A 27,443-nucleotide genomic window follows, 5' to 3' on the forward strand; every position below is an offset into this window, starting at 1 on the left:
GGCCGAATAGTTTTTGAGAAGAAGATTTTTAAAGAGTTTCTCTATATATTCCTATGTAAAACTTGATCCCCTTCTTGTGGCCCCTCCTTTCCCCCAGGGACCATGATTTGAACAAACTTGAATCTACACTACCTGAGGATGCCTCCACACAAGTTTTAGCTTTTCAGGCCAAATAGTTTTTGAGAAGAAGATTTTTGAAAAATACCAACAAATTTTCAATAATTCTCAATTGTCTCCCCTTTAAAGAGGGCCTAGTGGTGCTCTGTGCTAAATTTGTTGAAATCTGCCCATTGGTTCTTGAGAAGAAGATGAAAATGTGAAAAGTTAACGACAACGACAACGACGACGACAACGACAGACAACGGACAAATTGTGATCAGAAAAGTTCACTTGAGCCTTTGGCTCAGGTGAGCTAAAAACAGCATTTAGGTCAAATTTCAACGCAGGATCCCCCTCTCTCCCTTGTCACAAATTACACTTATCATGGCATTTTGTAATAATATATTAACTGATACTCAATAAACTCTCCTACACAAAAATGTCAGAGATCAACAACATAAAATACAGATAACTCTAGAAAAACATTAGTACAAGGGGGGGTAACTTTCTTTCATTTTAAACAGAAGAATACAAGTTGGAGTTATCCCCTTTGCATGTGTTGTTTAAACAATTTCTTGTGTGCAAATCAAAACTGAAAAAAATTCATTACACATTCGTCACATTTCTAAAGAAATATCTCTGTCCCAGCACCAAAAAAACACCAAAGATTTATAAGAAATCTCAGGAGTTTATTATGTAAAACACACATATAGTACAACTGTCAAATAGCAACTAATACTAAACAGAATTAATAAATGACAAACTAATGCTAAATATAACCAAATAAAATAGAATGAATAACAAATTAATGTTGAGTTTATGACGCGTTATTTATGTTGAGTCCATGTTTGGTACACAGAAACAGAGTCCATTGATGACGCGATATTTATGTTGAGTCCATTGATGACCCGTTATTTATGTTGAGTCCATGTACGGTACACAGAAACGGAGTCAATTGATGACGCGTTATTTATGTTGAACCATGTACGGCACACAGAAACGGAGTCCATTGATGACGCAATATTTATGTTGAGTCCATGTACACAGAAACGGAGTCCATTGATGACGCGATATTTATGTTGAGTCCATGTACGGTACACAGAAACGGAGTCCATTGATGACGCGATATTTATGTTGAGTCCAGGTTCACAGAAACGGAGTCCATTGATGACGCGAGATTTATGTTGAGTCCATGTACACAGAAACGGAGTCCATTGATGACGCGATATTTATGTTGAGTCCATGTACGGTACTCAGAAACGGAGTCCATTGATGACGCGTTATTTATGTTGAGTCCATGTACACAGAAACGGAGTCCATTGATGTCGGGTAATTACTTGACTTCTGTACCTCCATTGGAATTATGGGTAATCCGGGCAGGTTTTTTCTACTGTGTCCACTTCAACTGGCCTGAAGGCATTTTAAAAAAGCAGCTTGTCTGCAAAAAACAAAAATAATTAATTTATAATTGTATTAAATGATTAATACCAAACACTTAAAGGAAAGAAAAAGTTAGCAAGCTCAAATACCCCACATTTTCCCATTACTTGACAAAGATACATATCATGAATGGCAGAGTATGCATTAAATACAAAAAAACAAGATGACCATGGGCCACATCAATCACCTGAAGAACATAAGGTATGATAAAATCAGTTAATGGAGTCTTGATACAAACTATCTGGACAATATTGAATAATACATGTAGATCTTGTATAAATAAAAATCCATCCCCCTCGGAAATTCTTATGTTTAATATCATTAGTTCCTTTTCTAAGACGGTGATTTTATAGTCATATCACATGTTGAGCATTATAGCTCCCAAAAAGGATCCTAAACAATTGTTTATGTATGGGATATAAACATCAAACTTTAACCCCTTGTTAGGGCCAAGGATTTTCCAGGAACCAAAGTCTTAACAATTTTAAAGAAACAGCAATATGTCAACATGCTTTCATATAAGCAAAAATATATATTATAACATTTCAGCTTTTGTGAAAAATTAAAAATGTTTTCCTTTGTAAAAATGCATCCCCAATGTAACCCTACCCTACTCCTTTATATTTTGATTTGAACGAACTTAAATCTACATTATCTGAGGTTGCTTTCATTAAAGTTACAGGTTTTCTAGCCAAATGATTTTTAGAAGATTTTTAAAGATTTTTTCTCTACATATTCTTATGTTAAAACCCACATTGTGACCCCATCCTACCACAAGGCTTCTTTATTTAAACAGCCTTGAATATACTCTACCTGAGGATGCTTTCACACAAGTTTCAGCTTTCCTGGCTAATTAGTATCTGAGAAGAATATTTTAAAGATATACTCTATAAATATATTCCTATGTAAAAATGTGACCCCTATTGTGGCCCCATCCTACCCCCAAGGTCATGATTTAGACGACTTTGAATCTACACTACCTGAGGATGATTCCACACAGGTTTCAGGTTTCCTGGCTTATTTGAGAATAAGATTTTTAAAGATCTACTCTATATGTTCCTATGTAAAAATTTGATCCCTATTGTGGCCCCTCCCTATCCCCAGGGTTCATGATTTTCACAACTTTGAATCTACACTACTTGACGATGCTTTCACATAAGTGTTAGCTTTCCTGACCAAATGGCCTTTGAGAAGAACATTTTTAAAAATCTATCCAAAATGTTTAAGAATTCCCTATTATCTCACCTTGGAAAGGGCAATCGCATGTTTCTTAAATTTTACAAATTTGAATCCCCTTCGCCTAATGTTGTTTTCTGTCAAGTTTGGTTGAAATTGGCCCAGTCGTTCTGAAGAAGATGTTAAAAATGTGAAAAGTTTACAGACAGAAAAACAAACAGACAACAGACAAATTGTGATCAGAAAAGCTCACTTGAGCTCTCAGCACAGTTTAGCTAAAAATGATACTGGGCATTAGTAGCAAACCATCATCAGATCAACACACTATACAATTATGCACATATATAATCACTTGTCTTAAACAACAACAACAACATACTAAATTCTAAAGGTTCAAAATTTCAAGACAAAACATTGAAATTAGAAACATGCAAATCAACACATTATGCCCCAACTACTTAAAAAGTTTTACGAAATTCAATACAGCTGTTTGAGAAGAGTCACGCTTACAAAAAAATCATTGCTAAATTTAACATATGGCCAATATTCTAAGTTCAATGGGGCTAAAATTCCATGAAATATAAATGAATCGGAACTCCCGCAAAATTAGCACATCTACACATTGTGTCCTAAATACCTTAAAAGTTTCATAAAATTCTGTGCAGCTGTTTAATATAAGTTTTGCTGAAAAACTAGGACTGAATGGCGGATAGGTTGAAATCATTATTCTCTACCAATTCCATTACATAGGGTATAATAATGGCACAATTAGCAAAACAAGATACATTTTCAAATTGATTAAGATCTGACATTTACAATTCTTAATGGTTCAGTTATTATAGATTTTCATGTAGATGTCTCTTTTATAATATTCCACATTCAGAAAATAAAACTTGTATAACATGATGTTTCTCACTCAGCAACAGACAGCCATGTTTGGATGATCACAAAGTGTGAAATAAACAGGAGTCAGTATTACAGTCCATGTGAAATATACACAGCTCAATTTCAGCTGCAGATGTTGAACAAAGTGACAAACAACATGTGTGGTTTTGAGAGCAGACTAGATTTGTACAGAAACATTTACAACCTGTCAATATCCCAGCTATCTCCATTATACGGCTGGTGATGAGCTGGACATGGCCTCCTCATCAGGACGGGGTGTGTGTTCATCTATAACAAGTCATTAATTAGCTGTTAATTAATCCATTCCATACATTATATGTAATGATAGAGCTACATCTACAAATTAAAACTTCAAACGGATTACCATGATACTTGGTATATTATTTGTCTAATTACATTAGGTCAATTAACATGTAACAAACCAACTGATTACAAATACATGCGTCAGTGAGTTTTACTTTCGTTTAGTTAATGAGTTGTGTTGTGACGAGATGTCGTGTATCGGGTGTCTCCATCAGGACGGGGTATGTGTTCATCTACAACAAGTCATTAATTAGCTGTTAATTAATTAATTACATACAGTTTATGTAATTATAGAAGCTACATCTACAATTTAAAACCTTAAACTGATTACCATGACACTTTCTTTAGTATTTATCTAAATAATTGAATTAAGTCAATTAACATGTCACAAAATAACCAATTACAAATACATGTGTCACTCTATATATTTCATAATTAAATACAGCAACCTGCTCTTTCTATTCACTAAATACAATGACCTGTAACTGTACATTTAATTAATAAAATAATACATCTAATTTCTCTTTATTTTAGACAAACAATGAATCCCAATGACTGGTAGATACAGCTAACCCTGTAACAATGAGCTGTTTATATTGACAAACAATCACACAGATAAACATGTCTTACATGTATCTTATTGACTGATAATTAACACGGACTGTGTGTCTTAGTTATCTATGTCTAATTAATGTGAATGATAATGACTCAGACTTACCTGTCAGAGCGTCCTGTCTGGTGATATACCTGTAGACACACACCTTGTTGTTGTTCCATGATCCGACACAGAGACGGTGAGTGTTGACATCATAACTCAGGCTCCGTGGTCCACGCATCACTGGTGATTTTGTCAGTAGATGTGACAGGAACTGACCGTCCTTATTTAACATCTGTACTGTGTTGGTTCCTACATCACACACCAGGATGTGTGACAGCGCGTCAGTACAGATTCCATGTGGATATAGTCGTGATCCTGATGGATGTCCCGTGTAGGAGAAAAGATGTCTTCCTCCACGCTCTGTCACCACTACAGCACCAGACACAAAGTCTATATAGTCAGACACCACGACATCCCCATTGTTGTTCTCTGTTATATAGCAAGGTGATCTATACTGTCCCCGTCCTGTGTTGTTGTATTGTATGGTTTGTGTGAGTTGTCCACTCTGGTTATACCGGGTTACCTTGCCTGTCTTTGTCCTATACTGATACATAACGACCAGTAGATCCCCAGTGAACGGGGACAAGTACACACATTGTGGTCTCCATGTAGAGCCTGTTCTCTCTATAAATGTGGTGGTTCTTTTCATATCCTTTGACAGTTTGTTGATGTTATCATTTATATCTATATAAATCAGTTCACTCTCACTGTTTACTGTGTGTAATCCTCTACCACTCCATGAAACCTCCACACGTTGTAGAGGGACACCTGTTGTGTCTGTCAATATAAGATTGTTTTCTCTATCACTGACCCAGACCCGGTCTGATGTAACACAGGAAATGTGATCACAACAACCAACACCTGTCACTGTGAGAGATTGATGGAACTCAGCACCAGACGTCAGTTTCAGCAGACACTGGTTTCCTACGCGTCGGTTTCCTCTCTCTGTAATTTGGATTGCACTCAGTGACTCCATCACATCCTCCTTGTTGAGTGACTCAGTCATGGAGAGATGGCTAGTGTGGAGTGTAAGATGTATCTGGGGGAGGGCTGTCTTTGTGAATGAGAGGAATTGTAGCGCACTGAATATGAATGCTGGCTGTACATATCTGTGTTCATATCTCCTTAGTCTGACAATATGTCTGCTCATTTCTATCTTTTGTTTTTTACATCTGTGTTTGAAATCAAAGTCACAAAACACATTGTTCAATAGATCATAAATCACATCGTCAATGAGATCCTTCAGTCTCTGGGCCTTTGTTAACATCTTTGATTGAAGAAAGGAGAATTCTGTGTGACAGGTTTTGACATCAGCTTTGATTCCTGTCAGGAGAACAGGTCTGTAAAAGAGAGCCTCACTTCTGAATGTGTGAATGATTCTTCTGTGTTGTTGTCGCTTTCTTTTATAAGCTTTTTGTATATCCTGAATTTTGTGCTTTTTTTGTCCAAAGAGACAAACTCTGACAGGGAGTTTGTGTGATTTATGTCCAAACCAAGAATCACACACAGGAACTTGACAAGGTTCACAGTACTTTGTATAAACATGGCTAGGATGTTTCACACAGATCTCTTGTGTTGGGATGTAATTGATTTTATCACGGTGTGACACAACATCATGGTCTATTGTTTTGAGATCTTTTACATGATTCTCTTTACACTGGGGACAAAGATCACATGGACACGATACACAAAAGTACCCTGTGTCTCCCGGACACTTAGAGCATTGATGTACTCTATATGAGGAGCTTGCTGTGTCCATGATGTGAGGGTCTGGGCCACAACCTGTTGAATGAAAATAAAGAGTTTTAGAATTATCATTGTTTTATAGTTTCAATGTCAAACTTTATAAGAACTATTTTAGTTTAAAGCAGATACTTTTATTGAAGAAATACTTTTTTTTCCTACTAAGATAATTGACGGTCCATCATTCTGGTTCTGATTATAGAGACACTCAACCAGTAGATAAATACAATGTAAGATTGCTGAGTGAGAAAGAGGTGCTCTCTCTCTCTCTCTCTCTCTATCTCTCTCTCTCTCTCTCTCTCTCTCTCTCTCTCTCTCTCTCTCTCTCTCTCTCCACACACACATATCACCATAACTTAGTTATAGAAATGAGGCCTGACACAGGATTTGCCTTCTGTTTGATCCTAGTGAAACACTGATTTTCATATGTGACACATACATTATCGATCAGACCAAAGCTATTAGATGGTAAACCCCAACTAAACCCTGGGTTTACTTTCTGGGGTTTACTTCGGGTTTACTAGAGTGGACCCAAAGTAAACTCTGAGTAAACTTAAAATAAACCCAGAGTAGACACAGAGAGTAAACCCAGTTAAAAGTATACCCCTTAAAACAGACGCTAACTGTGTATTCAGAATATACAAAGGCAGAAATTACAGGCAGTAGGATGGTTAGATAAAAGACGGGTCTGCTTCACACTGCAGTGCGTACTGTTGACCTAAAAAGCAATATCCAAGTAAACCCAAAGTAAATCCCGAGTAAGCCCAAAGTAAACCCAGAGTGGACCCAAATTTTCAAAAAGGAAACCCAGAGTAAACCCAAACTAAACCCGAGGTTAAGTTGCAGTTTACTCTGGTGTTAGGTTGGGTCTGATCAGTACTGTATCTTCAGTATATTATTATTTACCATTCACCTATGAATTACAGAATGTAACTTAATGAAATGTGATTATAAAACATAGGTAAAATGCAGTTGTGTCTTTACCCCATGTAGGGAACAGACTGTAATTGCTATCAAAATACAATTCACACCTAATCATCAAATGTGTGCAAAATGGGAACCAACCAATGTATATACATGTTAATTACCGGCGTATGTCCCATACTCTGCTGTCTCCCTTACCCTGGATGATTGTTTGACTGTCCCCCTAGATAAATTAACACAATGACTACTGCCCTCATACCCATTTAAAAGATGTATACTAAAATGTCTATGAATGACACACGACGACAAACGTGAGATAGCAATGGGTCTCCTGAGTGACTCAGGTGACCTAAAAATACATAGTATAGCTACATGAACATGGTGATATTACATGAATAATATACCACATATATTCTCTATTTGATCTCTCAGTACACAGCACAGTCAAACACAGCCTGGGAACATGTAAAGAGACCATCAACTGTTTCATACTAAAGACTTGTATAACCTATCAGTCAACAGCAAGACACAGAGAACCTGTAAAGAGACCATCAACTGTTACATTCTAGTACTTGATGATGTCCCGCACAAGTGCGGGATTTAATAATATACACATTGATATGGTTCAATGCTTAATATTTCAAAAAATTTTTTTTGGTTCATTTTTGGTTCATTTTTGTATATATTTTGTCTGATGTTTTTCTTAATTGTTATCTTAACCTTTTCTTTAAAATAAAAAACCAACTGCATGGTTGGATATTTACAGGAGCAGGGATGAAAAATCTAAACTAAAATGGATGATATATACATATTATATACCCATCAATTTTTCTTCCTTGATACTGTCAATTTTACAGAGTTTGATCTGAATTTCCGGATCACCACACTGTGGTTTTCAGATTCCGTATCACTGCTCTCTGAAACTGATAATTAACATCTGTATTTTAGCCTGTTTTTAAAAGAGTTCGTTTAAAATACAGTCAAACTTCGTTATCTCAAACGAGATGGGAGTCATGGGAAAGCCAGAAACACATTTTATTTATATTAATAAAGTGTTTTAAATTATCACACGTGGTCATGCTGTTTTGAAAATAAACTACATGATTAAGCTATAATCCACCTTTGAAGTTAGAGAAATTGTATTTACAGGAGGCTGACATGATGTAGAACTCTTTTGTATTGAAAACCAAGAAAATCAATTATTTTGACGTCACACCATCTATTCCGGTTTGGTTTACATACATGCATACAACGTACGGTACACAGTGCTCTGAATAAAACGCTGGTTTATGCCTTTCTGTTACTCAAGTAGTCAACTGAACAAAAATAATGTTTAGGTTCACACTTCAATCTAAAGAATATTATATGCATGCATAGATATATGATTTTTTACTAAAGTACGTAGGCCATTTCATTTCATTTTGTAATCCTACAAATTTTCTCTTATCAAAACAGAATGATGTCGATTATTTGTTTCAAGGACCCCGCCCCCTCCTTCTCAGTATTATATATGTATTAGGTTAATTAAATTAGTTTATTAAAACATCCTACCATGTTCACCATTCTATCAATGATCACTATTGATGTGTATCATTTGTAGTTTAGGAAAACGGTCTGGGAAAAACAATTTTTTATGAACATTCATCGCCCAGTCCCCATTCAACTTTCCCATTTTATGTATAGATACATCATTTATTCATATAGACGTAGAACACAATCTGTTCTAGGGCTGGGACGATACTGTCCTGTATTTAGCTGATTCGGTACATATCACGATACATGAGATGCGATACAATACAAATCATGATACATTGTACACACATAGCATTTTTATTCACAAAAAGACATGGCGCCCTACATGTGATTTCGTGTTTTCATGAAAAAGTAAGCCTATTCATATTTAGTGGATATCTTATATATTCTGGTTTCTAGTCTCCTCTTAACTTTGCCTACCTTTTGCTTCATGGGGAGCAATTATCTAAACGGATGGAAATAAACTTTCCTTTCCTCTTCACGGGGGGCAATTATCTAAACGGATGGAAATAAACTTTTCTTTCCTCTTCACGGGGGGCAATTATCTAAACGGATGGAAATAAACTTTTCTTTCCTCTTCACGGGGGGCAATTATCTAAACGGATGGAAATAAACTTTTCTTTCCTCTTCGAGGGGGGCAATTATCTAAACGGATGGAAATAAACTTTTCTTTCCTCTTCACGGGGGGCAATTATCTAAACGGATGGAAATAAACGTGTCTTCTATCAATCGTCTGTTTGACATACGTCACAGCGGTGCTTAGACGTTTCGCCACCCAACAACTTCGACCACAAGTCGTTTCGGTCCCAGATAATGAATATGCCGGTTTTCAAATATAGAAAAAGCTGTTCAAATATTAGTTTTTAATGTATTAATCGGTCAACCTAGTTTTCATTATTACTTAATTTCATCTTTATATTACTTAACGTATAACGTTATATACTCGAAGTAGACATATTTTTTTAAAGGGGGGGGGGGGGGGGAGTCTGTGTCTGAACAAATGACATATCTATAATAAAAAGAATGTCAACATTGAGGAAAGATGGATGGTGGATCATAAATTCACAGAGTGGTTACGGTTGATCTCATCTAGAAATTTCTGTACAGGGGGTGAAATGGTGGATTCACTTCTGTATTACAAAAATATTCATGTATAAAAATGGATCTGAGACCACTGATGGCTTCTAGAGCAATCCTGTATTTCTACATATTTCGAAGAAACGTTGGCGAGAACAACTCAAGTGAATTTACTGGTCAGTGTTATTGTATGTGCCTTGTTTTATTAATTCATTTCAAATTTCATTAATCGTTTGTGAAATAACAGTTTTAGTCTCCTTCTACCTGTAGCGTTCCTGTAGCGTTCCTGTGTTCCGATGAAGTGTGTTCGTTTTATAACCATCTTCGGTAGCCAAGGGTTTTCGGTCCACTTTGAAATCCGCCAAGGGTTTATGGGGAGCAAAGTGGACCGAAAACCAGATGTTTTATAACAGAATGTCTGATTCTGACTGACACTGGAAATCGTGTTTATTTCAGCAGCAAAATCATTGCACGTGTTGAACTGAACACAAGCACATAACAACATGTCATGGACATACGGTACACGCGCTTTTGCACAAAATAAAATAATCAATGGAATCAAATTATAGACGGTAACAATTGAATGACATTACAATTTACAAGCATAAATTACCTTCGAACTGCCATTTGAGACAAATTATATATAGTCTGTCGAATTAAGTTATTGCTTCCATCACCTTTTGATGATTTTTAATAAAAATACACATACCTGTGAAAGAAATACTTTTGAAATCGATAAAAGGGGATATATCCAAGATATTTTCATTGAAAAATTATCATTTTTTACTCATTAAAGATCACAGAAACGAAATCAAATTTCTTACGGAAATTTATAATAAGAAATGTTTTCTTTTTAGACGGTGGCATATATACCACCGTATAATATCGTCGCTCGAGTAGCTCATTTGTATGCATGATGGCACCCCTAGCGGCAGAAATGTGCGGAGGTGATAATCAAGTTTACGCAGAAGTTGATATATCAGAATGGTAGAGATATAATACTATACAACTTTCATAACCTGAAAGTAAACAAAATTTTTAAGTTATTTGATAAATGGTAAAGGTTTGCACAAAAAGACTTGAAAGTAAATGCTTATGAATATTCATGAAGTTAACGATGCTAAGCGAGTCGGGTTAGGTATTCAACCAGAGCTGTATTACATCCTTATAAATATTGCGCGAAGAAAAGTAGTTCAAAGTATATCGTAGTGTTTTTGTTGAATTTACAAGTCTATATTTGTTTTCAGATATCTCAAACAGTTATTGTTATAAATATTGATAAGCAAGTATAAAATATCTTTGCATCTTACATTTCCTAATAAATGAAAATAATGCGTAAGAATATATCCTGACATTCGACATTTTCACAAAGAAGAAGTCAGCCCAGAGGTCAGAAAACAACAACATAAACAAAGCCACGTGGAGAAAGAGAAGCGAATCAGAGGTGAATAATTTGTTTTCTTTTGAATATATATATATAGGTATCTATTGTTTATTATCCTCGTCTGATAGTCATGTAGAGTAGGATTCAGACTACTGATGTTTTTTTACTATCAATCGGCCATATTGGATATTTTTCTCTGAATAGATTTCTTGTCTATTTTGATAAAGCCTAGTATATTTAAAGAGATCGACGTGTGGACAGACCAGCTATTATAAAAGATTCGATTTGTTTATTCATGGTTTTATATTTTCGTTGTTGTTGATAGTCATGAGTTGATCATCATCTAGGGCGTACAAGCTTACTCACGCTATCTGTCGACCATATTGGTATCGGGTTCGTTCGCCATAGTATACTCTGTAATTTGTTTTGGAAACTTCATTAACTTTTCATTTGATATTACGTGTATATCATTAATTTCAAATAAATAAATCATAAAAATTTATTGAAAAAAAATTATTGGTGCTAAAATGTTTTGTAATTGATTATTAAAATTAAGACTACCTTGATTCTTGAGAAGAAAATCAGAACTTTTTGAACAATTGTTCAATGTATATATATGTTGGTAAACTTGAGATTTTGAGAACAATATGAGAACTTATTGAGAAAATTGACATCAACTTATCAATTTGAAAACAAAATGAGAAACTTTGATTGAGACAAACATGAGAATTTGAGAACAAAATGAGAAACTTCATAGAGAAAAATGAGATCATTTTGAGACTTCCTTTGAGCACAAACTGGCACTAACTTCAGAATATAAGTACAGAATGAGAAACTTGCTGACATTATCATAATTTGAGAACAATATGAGCAACTTACTTCAAGCAAAATGTGAATTGGAACGAATATGAATGAAGATTTATGAGCATATAAAGAACTGAATACATATATTGATTGAAATTAGAACTTCAGAAGGTTATCATTTGAACAAAAACAAGATTTTTGTGTACAGACAGTACATATACAATAGCATTTGGATTTGATAAAGTTGTGTGAGAGATTGAGAATCTTAGTAGAAGAGACACTACTTTATGTATTTCATGCATAACACATCTCTAGTGCGACAATTTGACAATCAAAACTAATTAATACATGTATGCACTTTCATTGTATTGAACGTAAAATACTAACTGAAAGAAGCTGTTTTAATTGATACTCATAGACTTCAAAAGTTTAGTTGATTTTGAATTTCAAAGTAGAAATACATATATTATGAGCTACAATGAGTGTCCAAAAAAATATGTTTAATTAATTATAGTTTCAAGCCAGAGTATTTAGATAACTTGATATTTCAGTTCTTAAAATATGGCCGAACAACAAAATTTAAGTGTGGAAAGACAACAACTAACTGTACAAGCAGATCATTCTCAATGTGCGGAAATCTTCCCAATCAGTTCAAGGGGAAAACAATGTGTGACAAACAGTTTTATGTTTCTATTATTTTGTCATTTTTACGAAAACGCATCTTTCACAAAACATGATCTACATTCAGTTTTGGAGACTGGAGATGTTTTGTATCATTTAATCATTAAATCAAACTCATTTTTATTAGCTTCTGAACTACCAAATCACATTGAATTTAGAAATAAATATATTTCATCATTTGTCAGACAGAGTTATTTTGGCAACATGGCACAAACTGTGGGAGAAGAGGTTGGTTTTTCATTAGAAAACAGTTTGAATATGTCATTTGCAAAATATGATGCGTGTATTCTGATTTTTCATTCAGCAGCAATAGCTTTGAAACAAAGAGGTGACAGATTTTTTGTGTTTGATGCTCATAATAGAGGAAATGATGGGCTTTGCGACCCTGATGGAAAGTGTACTATGACAATACACAACTGTTTTCAAGCTCTTTGCAATTTTCTACGACATCTGTGTATGTCTTTGTCTTGCATTAGTTTGGATAATGTGCAGTATGAAATCAATGCCTTCTGTTTTAAGACTCTTTCCAACAAACCAAGAAAACCTGTAACACGCATTTGCAGTGAAAGTGACTTGTCATTAGGAGTAAATAGAACACAGTCGAGGAAACGATGTTGGTCAGAACATAATGAGAATAGAAATCCTAAATGTCAAGATCATTCATTAAGAAAAAAAGGGAAAACTGAAAAAATGGATAATGATGTTTGGAATAAGAGAGGAACCCAAAATGTTGTTATTGAAAACTATGTTGATAGTTTAAATTTACCAGAAGTTGGGGAAATAAGTAGCAATTCAGATTGCCAGATTGAAAATGATGTTTCAAGTTGTTCTAATGTGACCCCTTTAAGGGAAGGACTTGAACAAACTGAGGAAATTGCAGTAATGAATTTTAAACAATGAGTAAAGGAAGGTCCATTATTTGTTTGCTCTTGCTGTACACAAACTTGGTTTAGGGATGGTGTTTCTAAGGCTCAGTTTCTGTATACATTAGATATAGCACACACATGTTTGCAAGGTATCAAAAGTGCAAAAGATACATAATGGATTTGTCATACTTGTAAGAAGTACTTAAAACTTGGTAAAATACCAGCTTTAGCAGTTGTGAATGGATTAGAATTTCCCCCGAAACCTCCCGAATTAAATATTACTGAAATGGAAGAGCGTCTCATTAGTCCAAGAATTCCATTTATGCAGTTGATGGAAAAACCAAGAGGAGGACAAAAGAGTTTACGTGGGAATGTTGTTAACGTTCCTTCAGATGTCAACACTACTGTCAAATCTTTACCACGGACGTTAGCTGAAACTGAAACAATTCAAGTGAAATTAAAAAGAAAGTTGAGTTATAAGCACCATGTTTTGTACGAGGCTATACGACCAAACAAATGTATGAATGCACTCAAGTGGCTTTTAGAAAACAGTGAATTGTTTCGAAATGAAGGGATATCAATAAGAGAAAACTGGGACATTTTACAAGAACAGAGAGAGTTTTATGCTACTGAGCAAAAATCAGGTGAAAATGCTACGAGTTGTGAGAACACATCTTATACAAATGAATTGGAAAATGAGACCAGTTCTTTGCAAGATGAAGATGATGTTGATGAATGGACAGAAGATCCAAATTTTGAAAGTAGACTTACTGGAAATACAGACACGTTGCTGCATCCTGCAGATGTAAGATCATTAAATAAGACAATGTCATTTGCACCAGGTGAAAACCAAACACCTCTTGGGTTGTATCAAGATCCAGATGCAGAATATTTAGCATTTCCAACTATATACTGTGGTCAGAGAAGAATGTCTAACAAAAATCGTACGGTGCCAGTTACTTACAGTTCAATTTGCAAATGGGAGTTAAGATCCCAATATCGCCGAGCAGCATGTTCAATGCCAAACCTTTTTTTCAAGTTAAAAAAATTACAGATAAAGCAAATTCAGGACAAAGTGACACTTGCAATGCGAAAGTGCAAAAGCGAAGGCAAAAAAATAACAGCTGGTCATGTTTTGAATCCTACTTCGTTTGATAACATTGTTAAATTAAATGAAGGATATAGAGTCTTGAGAACATTAAGAGGATCACCAGCATATTGGGAAAGTGCAAAAAGAGATGTTTTTGCAATGATAAGACAGCTTGGTATTCCAACATGGTTTTGTTCTTTCTCAGCTGCAGAAACAAAATGGAAAAATTTGATTCAGATATTGAGCAAAAGTTTGAACAATGCAGAACTAACTGAGTCAGATGTTGATGAATTGACTTGGATCGAGAAATGTGAACTCATTAAAAGAGATCCAGTAACTTGTTCGAGATATTTTAGCCATAGGTTTCAGATATTTATGTCCAAAATTTTGAAAGGTGTCTGCAGTCCTTTAGGAAAAATTGTTGACCATTTCTTTCGTGTTGAGTTTCAGCAAAGGGGATCTCCACACATCCATTTGCTTCTTTGGATAGAAAATGCACCTGTGTATGGAAAGTCAACTAATGAAGAGATTCAAAACTTTATTGATGAGCATTCCACTTGTTTCAAAAATGAAAATATTGCGGAACTTGTCAATTATCAAACACACAGGCATGCTAGAACATGCAAGAAAGCAGGAAAGAATATTTGTCGTTTTAATTTTCCTTTGCCTCCAATGCCAGAAACCATCATTTTAGAACCATTGGAGGAGGACAAATTTGATCAGAATGCAGATGTACAGCAAAATTACAGGAAAGTATGTGAACTGCTCAATGATTCTTAATTGTGCAATGCAATTAGTTTTGATGAATTTTTGACAATGATAAATTTGACAAAGGAAGATTACATTTTGGCAATACGGTCTTCTTTAAAGTCTCCGAAGGTATTTTTGCGTCGCAGCATTGCAGAAATAAGAATAAACCCATACAATCAGATATTGTTGAGGTCATGGGAAGCTAACATAGATGTGCAGTTCATTCTTGATGCATATGCTTGTGCAGCATATATTGTGTCGTATATTTCGAAGTCCCAGAGAGGAATGTCTAATTTACTTCATGATGCTTGTGAAGAGGCAAGGAAGGGAAATTTATCTTTAAAGCAGCAAATAAGACAAATTGGAATCAAATTCCTCACACATGTAGAAATATGTGCTCAAGAGGCAGCATATTTGCTTTTGCAAATGCCATTACGATCAAGTAGTAGAAATGTTGTATTTATAAATACATGTGATCCAGAAAATCGCACATTTTTATTGAAGTCTCTTGAAGTTCTTCAAGATATGCCAGAAAATTCAACAAATATTGAGTCAGACAACTGGATAAAACGTTATAAAAGAAGGCCAGGTGTTCTGCAGAACTATTGCTTAGCTGATTTTGTGTCGAAATTTGATGTTGTGCCACCTCCTAAAGACAAAAAACAGAACAATATTGAAGAGTTGTTACCAGAGGATGAATATGAGGAAATGAATGAAGACAATAGTGATGTGTCAATTAGTGATGAAGACAATTCAAATAGTCAAAAAGAATACCATATGAAAGATGGTTCTATTTTGAAACTAAGGAAAACTCAAAAAGTTATCAGATATGTTCGATACAACAAGGAACAAGATTCAGAAAACTATTTCCGAGAACAACTCATGTTGTTTTATCCATGGAGAAATGAAGAAAATGATCTAATTGGAAATCATACCTCTTTTGAATCACATTCTAATCAGCAACAGGAAAAAATAAAGAAAAACAAATTGCCTTATGAAGCAGACAGGGGTATAGTTGACGTTGTTGAAAACAATATGAATGATTTATTGAGTGATGTTGATCATATTGTTGCTGCAGAAGTACAACATAATGAAGAAATTGACTTTCAAGAAGATGAAAACTTGTGCTTAGATCATGGTTGTTTTAACCCAAAATTTGCACAGATGGAGTATGACTTAGGTTTTGATTTAGGCATAGCCAGAAAACAAGTGGAGACTGATGATATATCAGTAAACATGCTGAGTGATAAGGAATATAAACTCCTTGCAAGAATTTTAAATCAAAATCAGAAAATATTTTTTTACCACATACTTCATAAGATTAAAACAAATGATCTACCAATTCATTGCTTCTTAACAGGTGGTGCTGGTGTGGGAAAAAGTTTGTTAACAACCTGCCTATTTCAGGCAATTGTTCGTTATTATGCCAAACGTGTAGCAGAGAAATGTGATGAGGTTAAGGCGGTGTTATGTGCACCAACAGGTAAAGCTGCATACAACATAGGAGGGCAAACTATACATTCTCTTTTCTGCATTCCAGCAAACCAAAATTTGAAGTACAAACCTCTTGATGTACAGCAACTTGACAATATGAGAGTTAAGTTTCGCAGCTTGAAAATTGTCTTTATTGATGAAGTTTCGATGGTAGGAAATAAAATGTTCAATTACATTAATTTAAGGCTGCAAGAGATTTTTGCAAAAGGTGTTCCATTTGGAGGTATTAGCATCATAGCTATTGGTGATTTATTCCAGCTTAAACCTGTATTTGATGGCTGGATATTTGAAAATCTCACTGAAGGTTATGGACCATTAGCAACAAATTTATGGACTGATTTGTTTCGAGTCTTTGAATTAACAGAAATTATGAGGCAAAAAGAAGATAAAAACTTTGCTGAATTACTAAATAGACTAAGAGAAGGAAAGCACAATGACAATGATATAAACGTGCTGAGAACGAGAATCTGCACAGAAGAAATCCAAAATTTAAATTCAATTCCACACTTGTTTACAACCAATGTCAAGGTAAATTTTCATAATAGTCAAGCATATGAAAAAGCAGATTCAAATGACAAATGTATTGTGACGGCACTTGATGCTGTTACTGGAGATGTGTCCTCTGAAATAAAAAATGCAATACTCCTTCAAGTATCTGATGATCCATCTAAAACCATGGGACTATTTAAAAAATTGCAATTGGTGACCGATTTACCTGCTGAGGTTTGCATCAATATCAATGTCCAAGATGGGTTAACAAATGGAAGTCCATGCATAGTGAAGAAATTAGATTACAGAGTAATAGGTTCAAACAGGTGCAGTATTGTATGGGTATTATTTGATGACCCAGTAATAGGATTTTCTGCACGACAAAAATACTGTAATCTGTATTCTGAAGATATCTCTAAAGATTGGACACCCATTCTTGAAGTGACTAAAAAGTTCACAGTCGGGAGACACAAATCCTGTCATGTCACAAGAAGACAGTTTCCACTGCGACTAGCATGTGCAAAAACAATAGATAAAGCACAGGGTTCTACATTAAATAATGTTGTGCTAGATTTAGGAAAAAGGAAATTAGATCACATTCATTATGTCGGTCTAAGTAGAGTCCGAAAACTGCAAGATTTGCACATTTTGTCTCTAAATGAAGAAAAAATAGGAGTTTCAGGAAATGTTGTTTGTGAAATGGAACGTATGAGAAATCATGCAGCATTGTGGACCTGCCTGCCTATTCTTGAAAACATAACCTCAGATTTGAAAATTATATATCACAACAGCAGGTCGTTGCATTTGCACATAAGTGACTTATTGTCGGAAAAAAACATTCTGTCAGGCGATATTGTAGCTGTTACAGAAAGCAGATTAATAGCAAGTGACAACAGTGAAAATTATTTGTTACCAGGTTTTCATATTTATCGTTTTGATGAAGAAGAATCCTCTCATACAATGCGGCCATTTTATGGTTCAGTTATTTACTCCAAATATCCACTGATCAATGTGTCAAAAGCAGTTTTAAATGGCATTCAAACAGTAAAGGCAACACTTATGAAAAACAGTGACCTTGTTCAAATTATTTTCATATATTGTCCCCCAAAGTTTGCCACCATCACCAATATTTGTTGTTTTCTGGTTTCAGTCTTGAACTTATTAGATACTAGTCAACCTTTTCTTATTATGGGTGATACAAACATAGATTATTTTACCCAAAGAGATCTCTCTTCAAATTTGAAACATTTAAATATCAGACAAATAATGTATAGTTCTACAACTGACTATGGAAGTTGTTTAGATCATGTATATACCAACTTAAATAGTTCTGCTGAAATTTCATGTGCTACTCTGGAATCATATTATTCAGACCATAAACCCATTGTTGTGTATTTGCCATTTTAAAAACTTATTATATTACGCGTTACTGCATTTCAGCTAAAAAAAACACATAATAATTAAACCAATCTCACCTCTTACAAATATGCATAATGAGTTCAAAATATAAAACAATAATAATCAATTGTCTGCAATATTAAAATACTCAAGACCAGACCAGTACAAGACCATTATATTAAGTATCTATAGACATTCTTCAAGACTCTTAATTTATTTCTGTATTTCAGATGCTGCACAAAACTTTGGCAGAGTTGCAAAAAATGAAGTCAGGAGATTCCCGTCCATATCCCAATGCTTTGGTTAAAGCAACAGCCATCAAACCTGGCCACCTTTACCAATGCAAATGGAGAAAAGGGTTCTATCTTGAACTTTAGTGTTGCTGATGGAACTGGGGCCATGCTTGTCACTCTTAGTGATGAAGCAAAAATGCCAACTATCAAAGACGGAAGGACCCTACAAATAAGAAATTTCATTGTGTAAGGAAGTCGACTTGTACTGTCCAAACAATCAAAAATTATGGCAGGACCAGCTGTACAAGTGCCAGAATCTTTAAAGCAGTTACCATAATCATGCCACCATCACCTACAAAAACCTTGAAGGATGCAATGTCATCGCCTGTTAGAGAAAACCTGACTGTTCAAGGGCAAATTATTCGTGTACGTAACTCAACTTGATATTAAAGTTAAAAATCATCTAAAATTATAATTCATAATCAAATGAAATTAAACACAATTGTACTTGTATTGAATTATACCCCTATAGTTTACTTTTCAATTGATTTTCTTTGCAGGATGAAGCAATCAAAACAGTGAAAGTTGCCCAGAAGGACACTAAGATTAGAGCATTGACCTTAGAAGAGAATGGACAGACAATGGAACTAACTCTTTGGAGAGAGCTGAGTGAACACGACTTGAAGATAGGGCAATACATTGAAGTTACTCATTGTCTTGTATCTGAATGGCTCAGAAAGAAGAGTCTCAACTCCACAAGAAACACCACCATCAAGGTAACAATAGCTTGATACATTCAACTGCATTTACATGTATTCAAAATCCAAGCATAGTACTAGTTTATTGTAAATTTACACAAGATTGGAAAAAAAATAATGTACTTTAATCATGCCAAAAAATATCAGCTATGCATATAATGTATAATAACGAATGAATACTTCATTGTTTCAGGCTGTACAACCTAAAGATATGGTTGTAACCGGAAATGTCGAAGCTCTGTCAATGACGGACACCCACTGTGAAATGTGTGTCAAGGAAGATGACATATATAAAGACTTTATTGTGGATCTGGACATGGTTCGTGCCCAAGTTCAAAGATATGTGGAAGAAGCCGGAACATTCAACTTACAACAGCTAGAAAATATGATTGTTGACAAACTTCTCTTCCCTGTGAAGCTTGTCATCAACGGCACAACAGTCATTTCCTTTGAATTGTTATAAACACTTGCCAACATTCCTACATTCGAACCATATCAAAATAAATACTTTTTGTAAGAACTGTTAAATTACTATAAAAAAAAGTCAGTATGATTATTGATTAGCTATCATGACATCTCTTCAAATTGACATTTGCAAACAGGTTTATTAAATTTGTAATATTTCACTTACTTTATTTTTACCTTTTCTGAAATGCCATAACTGTATATAGATCTAGTTTAATTTCTGGTTGTAAATATTTAATGAGCAAATGCAAACAGCAACTGTTTACAGAAATACCGGTACATGCTTTTCTAACTTTGCATGCACACAGTGGTTATACAAGTTAATTAATTTTGTTAACTTTGATAGTTAGTCTACTTTTATTGTTTTTGTTTCAAAAAACCATATGACCCTTTCATCCAATCTTCATTTGGGATATACAGATTGATTTCTGTTAATTATGTTGGTTTTTACTTTACTTTTCCCATTTTAGTAATACTCTTACTTGGTGCATATTGTTAGTTTTAGTTGTATTTTTGTTGTTTTCATCTTCATAACCATATAACTCAATTGTTCAGTCTATAAGAGACATTCACATATGGTTATTTCTTTGACATAGATATATAGTGTGTTTATATAGAACATGTTTGTTTATACTTTACTTTTTTTGTTTCTGATACTACCCTTACTTGATGCATATTCTAGTAGTTTAGTTATAGTTTACATACACAGCACAAAATCTAAGCAATAATTATCTTGCTGAAAGATAAGTGAAATGTATTGCAACTTGATCACGAAATACGCTACAGACTATAATCTCTGCATGCCATTTAACAATTCATCCATTTCTTTCTTTGAAATGTGTACATGTTCTAAATATGAAAAGAACATACTGCCAAATAATTTGTGCCAAATTTTCATTGCCATTGTCAATATACCAGTTGACATTCAGTTCATCTTAGAAAAACTAATTCTCCCAATCCACTCTAATAACATAACCAAAATAAAAAACCTTTGTGTAAATCATTATATTGTTAATTATTCTTTATATATATCTCATAATACATAAACTTCCATTATTTTGTTTATCTCTATTTTCCAAACTGATATACTCTCAAATATACAAGATTCTGTATTGTTATTTAAAAGTTCTTCATCTTTTATCAAACCTAGCTATGTGTTCAATAAACATTTGCCTCTTGATTTCATTTTGTTGTTTTACCATACCTAAAGAAATCAGACAACAGTAGCATCTTGATAAACCAACCCAACTTTTCACGCCACCGTCTTTCAGTACTTTCAGTACTTTGATTTTTTTCTGCATTCGGAAATACTCGGGAGATTCAACATTATAATGGCTGATGCAATGCAAAATCCCCGTGTACTTTCTATTTTGGAATGTGTAATAAAACCTGAAGCGGTCTAATTTGCAAAAAAAGTTCTTTTTCAGGAAGTGGGAGGTGGTATTTTGTTTTGCGGGTGGGGGAATCCAAAGTCTTTTTTTTTTGGGGGGGGGGGGGGTAGCCTTGCTTTACTTTTTTTTCAGGGGAAATACACGCAACCACTCCACCTGTAGACCCGTGCATGAAATGTATTACATGAGGAATTCTTTTAAGAGTAAAATGGACATTAAGTGTTTAAACAGGTGTACCCTGCTGCATGTAAGTGTAGGTGTCCCTGACAGTACGTTATTTCTTGATTTGTTCTCAGTGAATAAAATATTGGTGCATTGCATTTCATGTAGAATAAAGTGATAATTGATTGATTGATAATTTTAAAATAATGATCGATGTATTTCAACCACGCCATCATTTAAAGATCCAGATCAATTCCTGACTTTGAGCTTTGAAGGACCCATCGTGCCAGCGCCAACCAAGACATGTCCTTCACTTCCTATAGTAAGCCACCGTGGAAACAAAGATATGATAGGTGATTTTTCTAAAATTATGGTTAAGTATGCACCCCCCCCCCCCATGCGCAGATCTAGAGGGGGTCAAGGGTACGGCCCCCCTCCAACCCTTGCAAAATTTCTTTAAATTACCTAATAAAATTGCAAGAAATATGTCTCAACCCCCCCCCCCTCCCCGGGATTTTTTTTTGGATCTGCACATGCCCCCTCCACTTTCAGAAACAATGCTAAGTAATATATCCTAGAGTTCCTTAATGTATCTGATTATCATTTCGTTGTATATTCTTGTAAATTAAATCCCTGTTAGAAGGGAAATAACTCAGAGTATCAACCTCTTCAAATAGGCCCACACAACACAGAGATACTTATAACAAAAGCAAAAAAATTAACAATTTGCGCAACAATATTGATGCGATACGGTTTAAAGAAATGTTAATACTTGATTTTTTATATTTTTTTTTTTTTTAATTTACCTACAATTAAGGATTAATTTTAGAAAAAAATCCAGAGATTTTGCAAATTTCATCATTTTCAGAATAGTTCAGAGAGGATATATATATACCCATTTCTGAGAGGTTATAACCAAAAACAGGCACGTAGCATCGTTTTTGAAAGTTGGGGGGGGGCAGCCTCATCCAAAAATTCTTGACAAGGAAAAAAAAAAAGGAAAAAATAAAAAGGCTACTTTCCAAAATCCTGAAAATCCTTAACCTTCGGGGGGGGGGGGGGGGTTGTTGTGGGGGGGGGGGGGGGCTTGTTGTTGTGGGGTGGGGGTGTGGAAGGGGTGGGGTTATACTTTTAACGAAGTAGTATACTTTAAGTGTAGTGGTAGTATACCTCTAACTTCAGTTTCACGATTATTTCCTTACTTTAAATTCACATTTTGACATGATCCCATAAAAGTGGGGGGGGGGGGGGGGGGTAGGGGACAACTTCATCCTTATTCATTTTTTTTATGTAAATTTAAGAAAAAGCTTTGCTGCACAAAAAAGTGGGGAGGGGGGGAGCCCCCCTGCCCCCCCCCCCCCCCCCGATGCCACGTGCCTGAACAACTAGCAAGTAAACATATACTTTTTCTTATTTATATGTATTGTTAGAATATATATCTTAATCTAAAACTGGGTTATCCATGATTTAGCCCAATTAGTGCCAACTAAAGGACTACCTTACAAGAATTAACAAGCCGCGGAATTAAACTGTTGTCCCTTCTAATGGAAAATCGATGCCTTGATATTTGTACTCAGAAGTTTCTCTAAATTTAATTTTTTTTTATCTCTGTTTATTCTTTTAGACTTTGCAGAAATACTTGACAGGCTTTCACTGATTTGGAACTTATTGTTTTTTCAGTCCACAAATTCACGACCATTTACCAATTTCTAATCACATGCAACACAGAACAACAGGAGAATGTGCATCAATTGTTTAAATAGAAGTCCAGGTCGCCGTAAACACTTTAAATGAGCCGCTACCGACACATTTTGGATCAAACGATGTTAATTAAAAACAATGAAATGCTTTCATTTGTGATTCATTAGGGCATTATGAAGGGAGCAATCATTGCAGAAAAAATAACATAACCCGCTAACGGATTTCCTAATATATTTGAACAAAAACCCAAACTTAGAATTCACCCCACCCCTTTTTAGTGTCCCAGTCCTCCCCTTGTGTCATGATTTAAATAAACTGGAATCTATGCTACATAAGGATGCTTTCAGATAAGTTTCAGCAGGCATGTTCACAAAACTTTCGTAAGTGTGTTCCTTAAATATTTCTTAAAAAAAACCTTTGGAGCATCCAGGTCAACTTAGGACACAATAGTAAGATGTAGCTCGACCTTAAATTAGGACGTCCTTACCTACTAGCATCTTTATTAATTTTTCAGTTTAATTCATGCACAAATTTAAATTTTAATGATTAATATTGACTAAGTTAAAAAAAAGGAAAACAAACGTTAAACATAGTTGTAAAAATCTGACTAAGCTAAATAACCGATTTTTTGGGTGTATAACGAAACGATAGATAGATAGATAGATAGATAGATAGATAGATAGATAGATAGATAGATAGATAGATAGATAGATAGATAGATAGATAGATAGATAGATAGATAGATATAGACAGTTTTATGTAATGGTTATAGACCAAAAATAGATATTGTAATATCCGACCGAGGCGTGTCAGTAAAATATTTGACAGAATGGGTAGTCTGAGGCTTATAACTTACTAAACATAGTTTGTCTTTTCATTGCTTGTGAACAGTTTGACGATATTTTTGCTTCATTTTTTTACCTGGCACTATCCAATAAGTTGGCAATAAGCAATGGGCCAGAACCAGGTCACGTTACGTTTGGGTTAATGATCCAAATATAGAATAGACAGAGAACAACGACGGGAATCCTAAGCCGCCAATGTACTTCTCTAGAATACACATATTATCATAAGAATCGTCACGTGTCAATGTTGGTTAAACTTTGTAACCCGTACATTTTATTATTGAGTCACAATACAGTAGAGTAGAATCAAACAAATCTAAGTCTACGATCTCTCTGACAATGACAATTAACAATGGCTGACCGACACGAACGATTATGCGACAGTAACAAGGGCTGCATTTTTAACAAGCTGTTTTATTGAACTGATTTTGCGATTTTGTGACGAAGAGCTTGGGTTTTAAACCAATTAATAAAGGATTATATTACAATATTTAGATATTTCTATGTTTAAAATACACACGTTGTCGCAACAATTTAAAGTATTCAACGTGCTTTTTTTTTAATATCATTGACATTTAACAAAGATAACTTCAATGCATCGCAATTTGTTCTTTTCCCAAACGAGTGCAGCGAAGATGAGCGTGGATTAACTATTTCCTATATTATTAATGGCCAAAAGGGACTGTACATTACCGGGCAATAGAGGCTTTACATTACCAGTTAGTAGGGAGTGTGCATTACCAGTCAATAGAGGCTGTGCATTACCAGCCAATAGAAACTATACATTACCAGCCAATAGAAACTATACATTACCGGCCAATAGAGACTTTACATAAGCGGCAAAAATAGGAACTGTACATTACAAGTCAATAGAGACATTACTGGACAATAGGTCATGTACATTACCGACCAATAGGGGCTATACATTACCGGCTAATAGGGACTATACATTACCGGCCAATAGGGACTGTACATTACCGGCCGATAGGGACTGTACATTACCGGCCAATAGGGACTGTACATTACCGGCCAATAGGGGCTATACATTACCGGCCAGTAGAGACTGTACATTACCGGCCAATAGAGACTTTACATTACCGGCCAATAGACTTTACATAACCGGCCAATAGAGACTTTACAACACCGGCCAATAGAGGCTGTACATTACCGGCCAATAGAGGCTGTACATTACCGGCCAATAGAAACTGTACATTACCAGTCAATAGAGACTTTACATCACCGGCCAATAGAGACTGTACATTACCGGCCAAATGAGACTATACATTACCGGCCAATAGAGACTATACATTACCGGCCAATAGAGGCTATACATTACTGGCCAATAGAGACTTTACATAACCGGCCAATAGGGACTGTACATTATTGGATAATAGGTAATGTACATTACCGGCCAATAGAGACTGTACATTACCGGCCAATAGGGACTGTACATTACCGGCCAATAGGTAATGTACATTACCGGCCAGTAGAGCCTGTGCATTACCTGCTAATAGGGGCTGTGCATTACCGGTAAACGGAACTTGTTATTCGCTATGCATTTAAATGTAGAGAAAGAGATTTAAAAAAAATTAATGATAAAAACAGTTGCATAATTGGTAAACATTTCTCATACAACACACCAAGAACTAATTTTGTCACCAACAAGACAGTCGTAATTTTCTTTTAAACTTTAACTGATTTCATCATGTAAGATGTAAGATGTTTAATTCCATAGGTAACATGTTTACATATAGGGAATCACTACTCTACAGAACGTACTGAATTGTTGTAGACATAGGTAACATGTTTACATATAGGGAAACACTACTCTACTGTATGACTGAATTGTTGTAGACATATGGAACATGTTTACATATAGGGAAACACTACTCTACAGTACGTACTGAATTGTTGTGGACAAAGGTAACATGTTTACATATAGGGAATCACTTCTCTGCAGTAAGTACTGAATTGTTGTATACACAGGTAACATGTTTACATATAGGGAAACACTTTTCTACAGTACGGACAGAATTGTTGTAGACTGTTTCAACTGAGTAGGAAATATACACTCTCAGTGAATGCCTAGATTATTATCTATAGTATTATTGAAAACTTTTTTTTACAAAATAAGAAAACCGTACATGTCTTACCTTTAGAAGAGCTTTCTTAAAATAATTCCTATCGCTTGATATCAGGTACTAAACTATATGTAACTGTCTTAAAAGGTATGACTATATAAGGTGTTGTTACTTAACAAAGCCGAGAACATAATGTTATTGTCTTCAATATGCCTCATACATATATTGCGGGCCGTTTTATTCAGAGCGAACCTTCATTGTTTTGTAGGGATTTAAACAGTATAAAAGAGTATACAATGACTGGTGATTTAAAGGTAATTCAACGATACACGTACCACGGCCATTGATAGATTGATGCTGATATGTAATATGACAACAATTATCCCCCACACACAGATATCTATTTATCAGCAGATGTTCTGCATTGAGATGGGTCCTTAGACTTATCGGGATTTTAAAAAAAGTCAAGCGTTGAATATCGGAAACAAAAAACAAAACCTTAACGTAGGGGACATGTTTACATATAGCAAAACACTACAGTTCTAACTAATTATTGTAAACTTTGTTTTAATCATTAACTGCTTTTATCATGTGATGTGTTTTATTCCATAGAGTTCAACTTTACATACAGTGAAACACTGCACCACTGAACGTACTGTTGTAGACTGTTTCAACTGAGAAAGTCAAAAACATTCTCTGTGAATGTTTAGACTACTACCTGAAATATCATAGGCCAATTTATATTAAAATGGGAAATTGTACACGGCTGAACTTTTTTATAGCATTCCTAAAATCATTTTCATCGCTTGATATCAAATACTGAAATATATAACTGTCTTAAAAGTATGACATTATTACGTGTTGGTACTAGGTGAAGCCAAGAACATAATTTTCTTCTAAATGCCTCATACAAATCTTGCAAGCTATTTTATTCAGCGCGACCGGTTATTGTTTTGTATAAGATTTAAACCCTTTAAAAGAGTATATGATGA

General features: G+C 34.8%; 1 protein-coding gene and 1 pseudogene across 5 annotated transcripts; one reads left to right on the plus strand and one right to left on the minus strand.

The window, feature by feature from the left end:
• On the minus strand, positions 1-26,709 carry LOC128171383 (uncharacterized). 5 transcript variants are annotated; one of them, XR_008242071.1, is made up of 5 exons: positions 26,524-26,709; positions 4,643-6,364; positions 4,080-4,157; positions 3,806-3,888; positions 1-1,537 (listed from the first exon to the last, which is right to left on the minus strand). XR_008242071.1 is itself a non-coding variant. In XM_052837176.1 (4 exons), the coding sequence occupies exons 2-3, from the start codon at positions 6,339-6,341 to the stop codon at positions 3,830-3,832; spliced, it is 1,758 nt and encodes a 585-aa protein (XP_052693136.1). In that variant the 5' UTR covers positions 6,342-6,364; positions 26,524-26,709; the 3' UTR covers positions 1-1,537; positions 3,806-3,829. The 5 variants fall into 5 exon arrangements, 3 of the variants coding, with proteins under 3 accessions (XP_052693136.1, XP_052693134.1, XP_052693135.1); XR_008242070.1 differs by lacking the exon at positions 1-1,537 and adding an exon at positions 2,839-2,885; XM_052837176.1 differs by lacking the exon at positions 4,080-4,157.
• LOC128171408 (uncharacterized) lies at positions 19,214-20,438 on the plus strand (annotated as a pseudogene).
• Positions 26,710-27,443: the final 734 nt, after the last annotated feature.

The sequence above is a fragment of the Crassostrea angulata genome, chromosome 2 (genome assembly GCF_025612915.1).
Source record: "Crassostrea angulata isolate pt1a10 chromosome 2, ASM2561291v2, whole genome shotgun sequence".
Taxonomy (NCBI): domain Eukaryota; kingdom Metazoa; phylum Mollusca; class Bivalvia; order Ostreida; family Ostreidae; genus Magallana; species Magallana angulata.

Bases quoted from the DNA above. Each gene is read 5' to 3' on its own strand.
- LOC128171383 (XM_052837174.1), bottom strand. From the start codon at position 6,341: ATGGACACAGCAAGCTCCTCATATAGAGTACATCAATGCTCTAAGTGT. The intron at 4,158-4,642 runs GTAAGTCTGAGT...GACTTGTTGTAG, and splicing joins CAGACAGGACGCTCTGACAG to ATGAACACATACCCCGTCCT.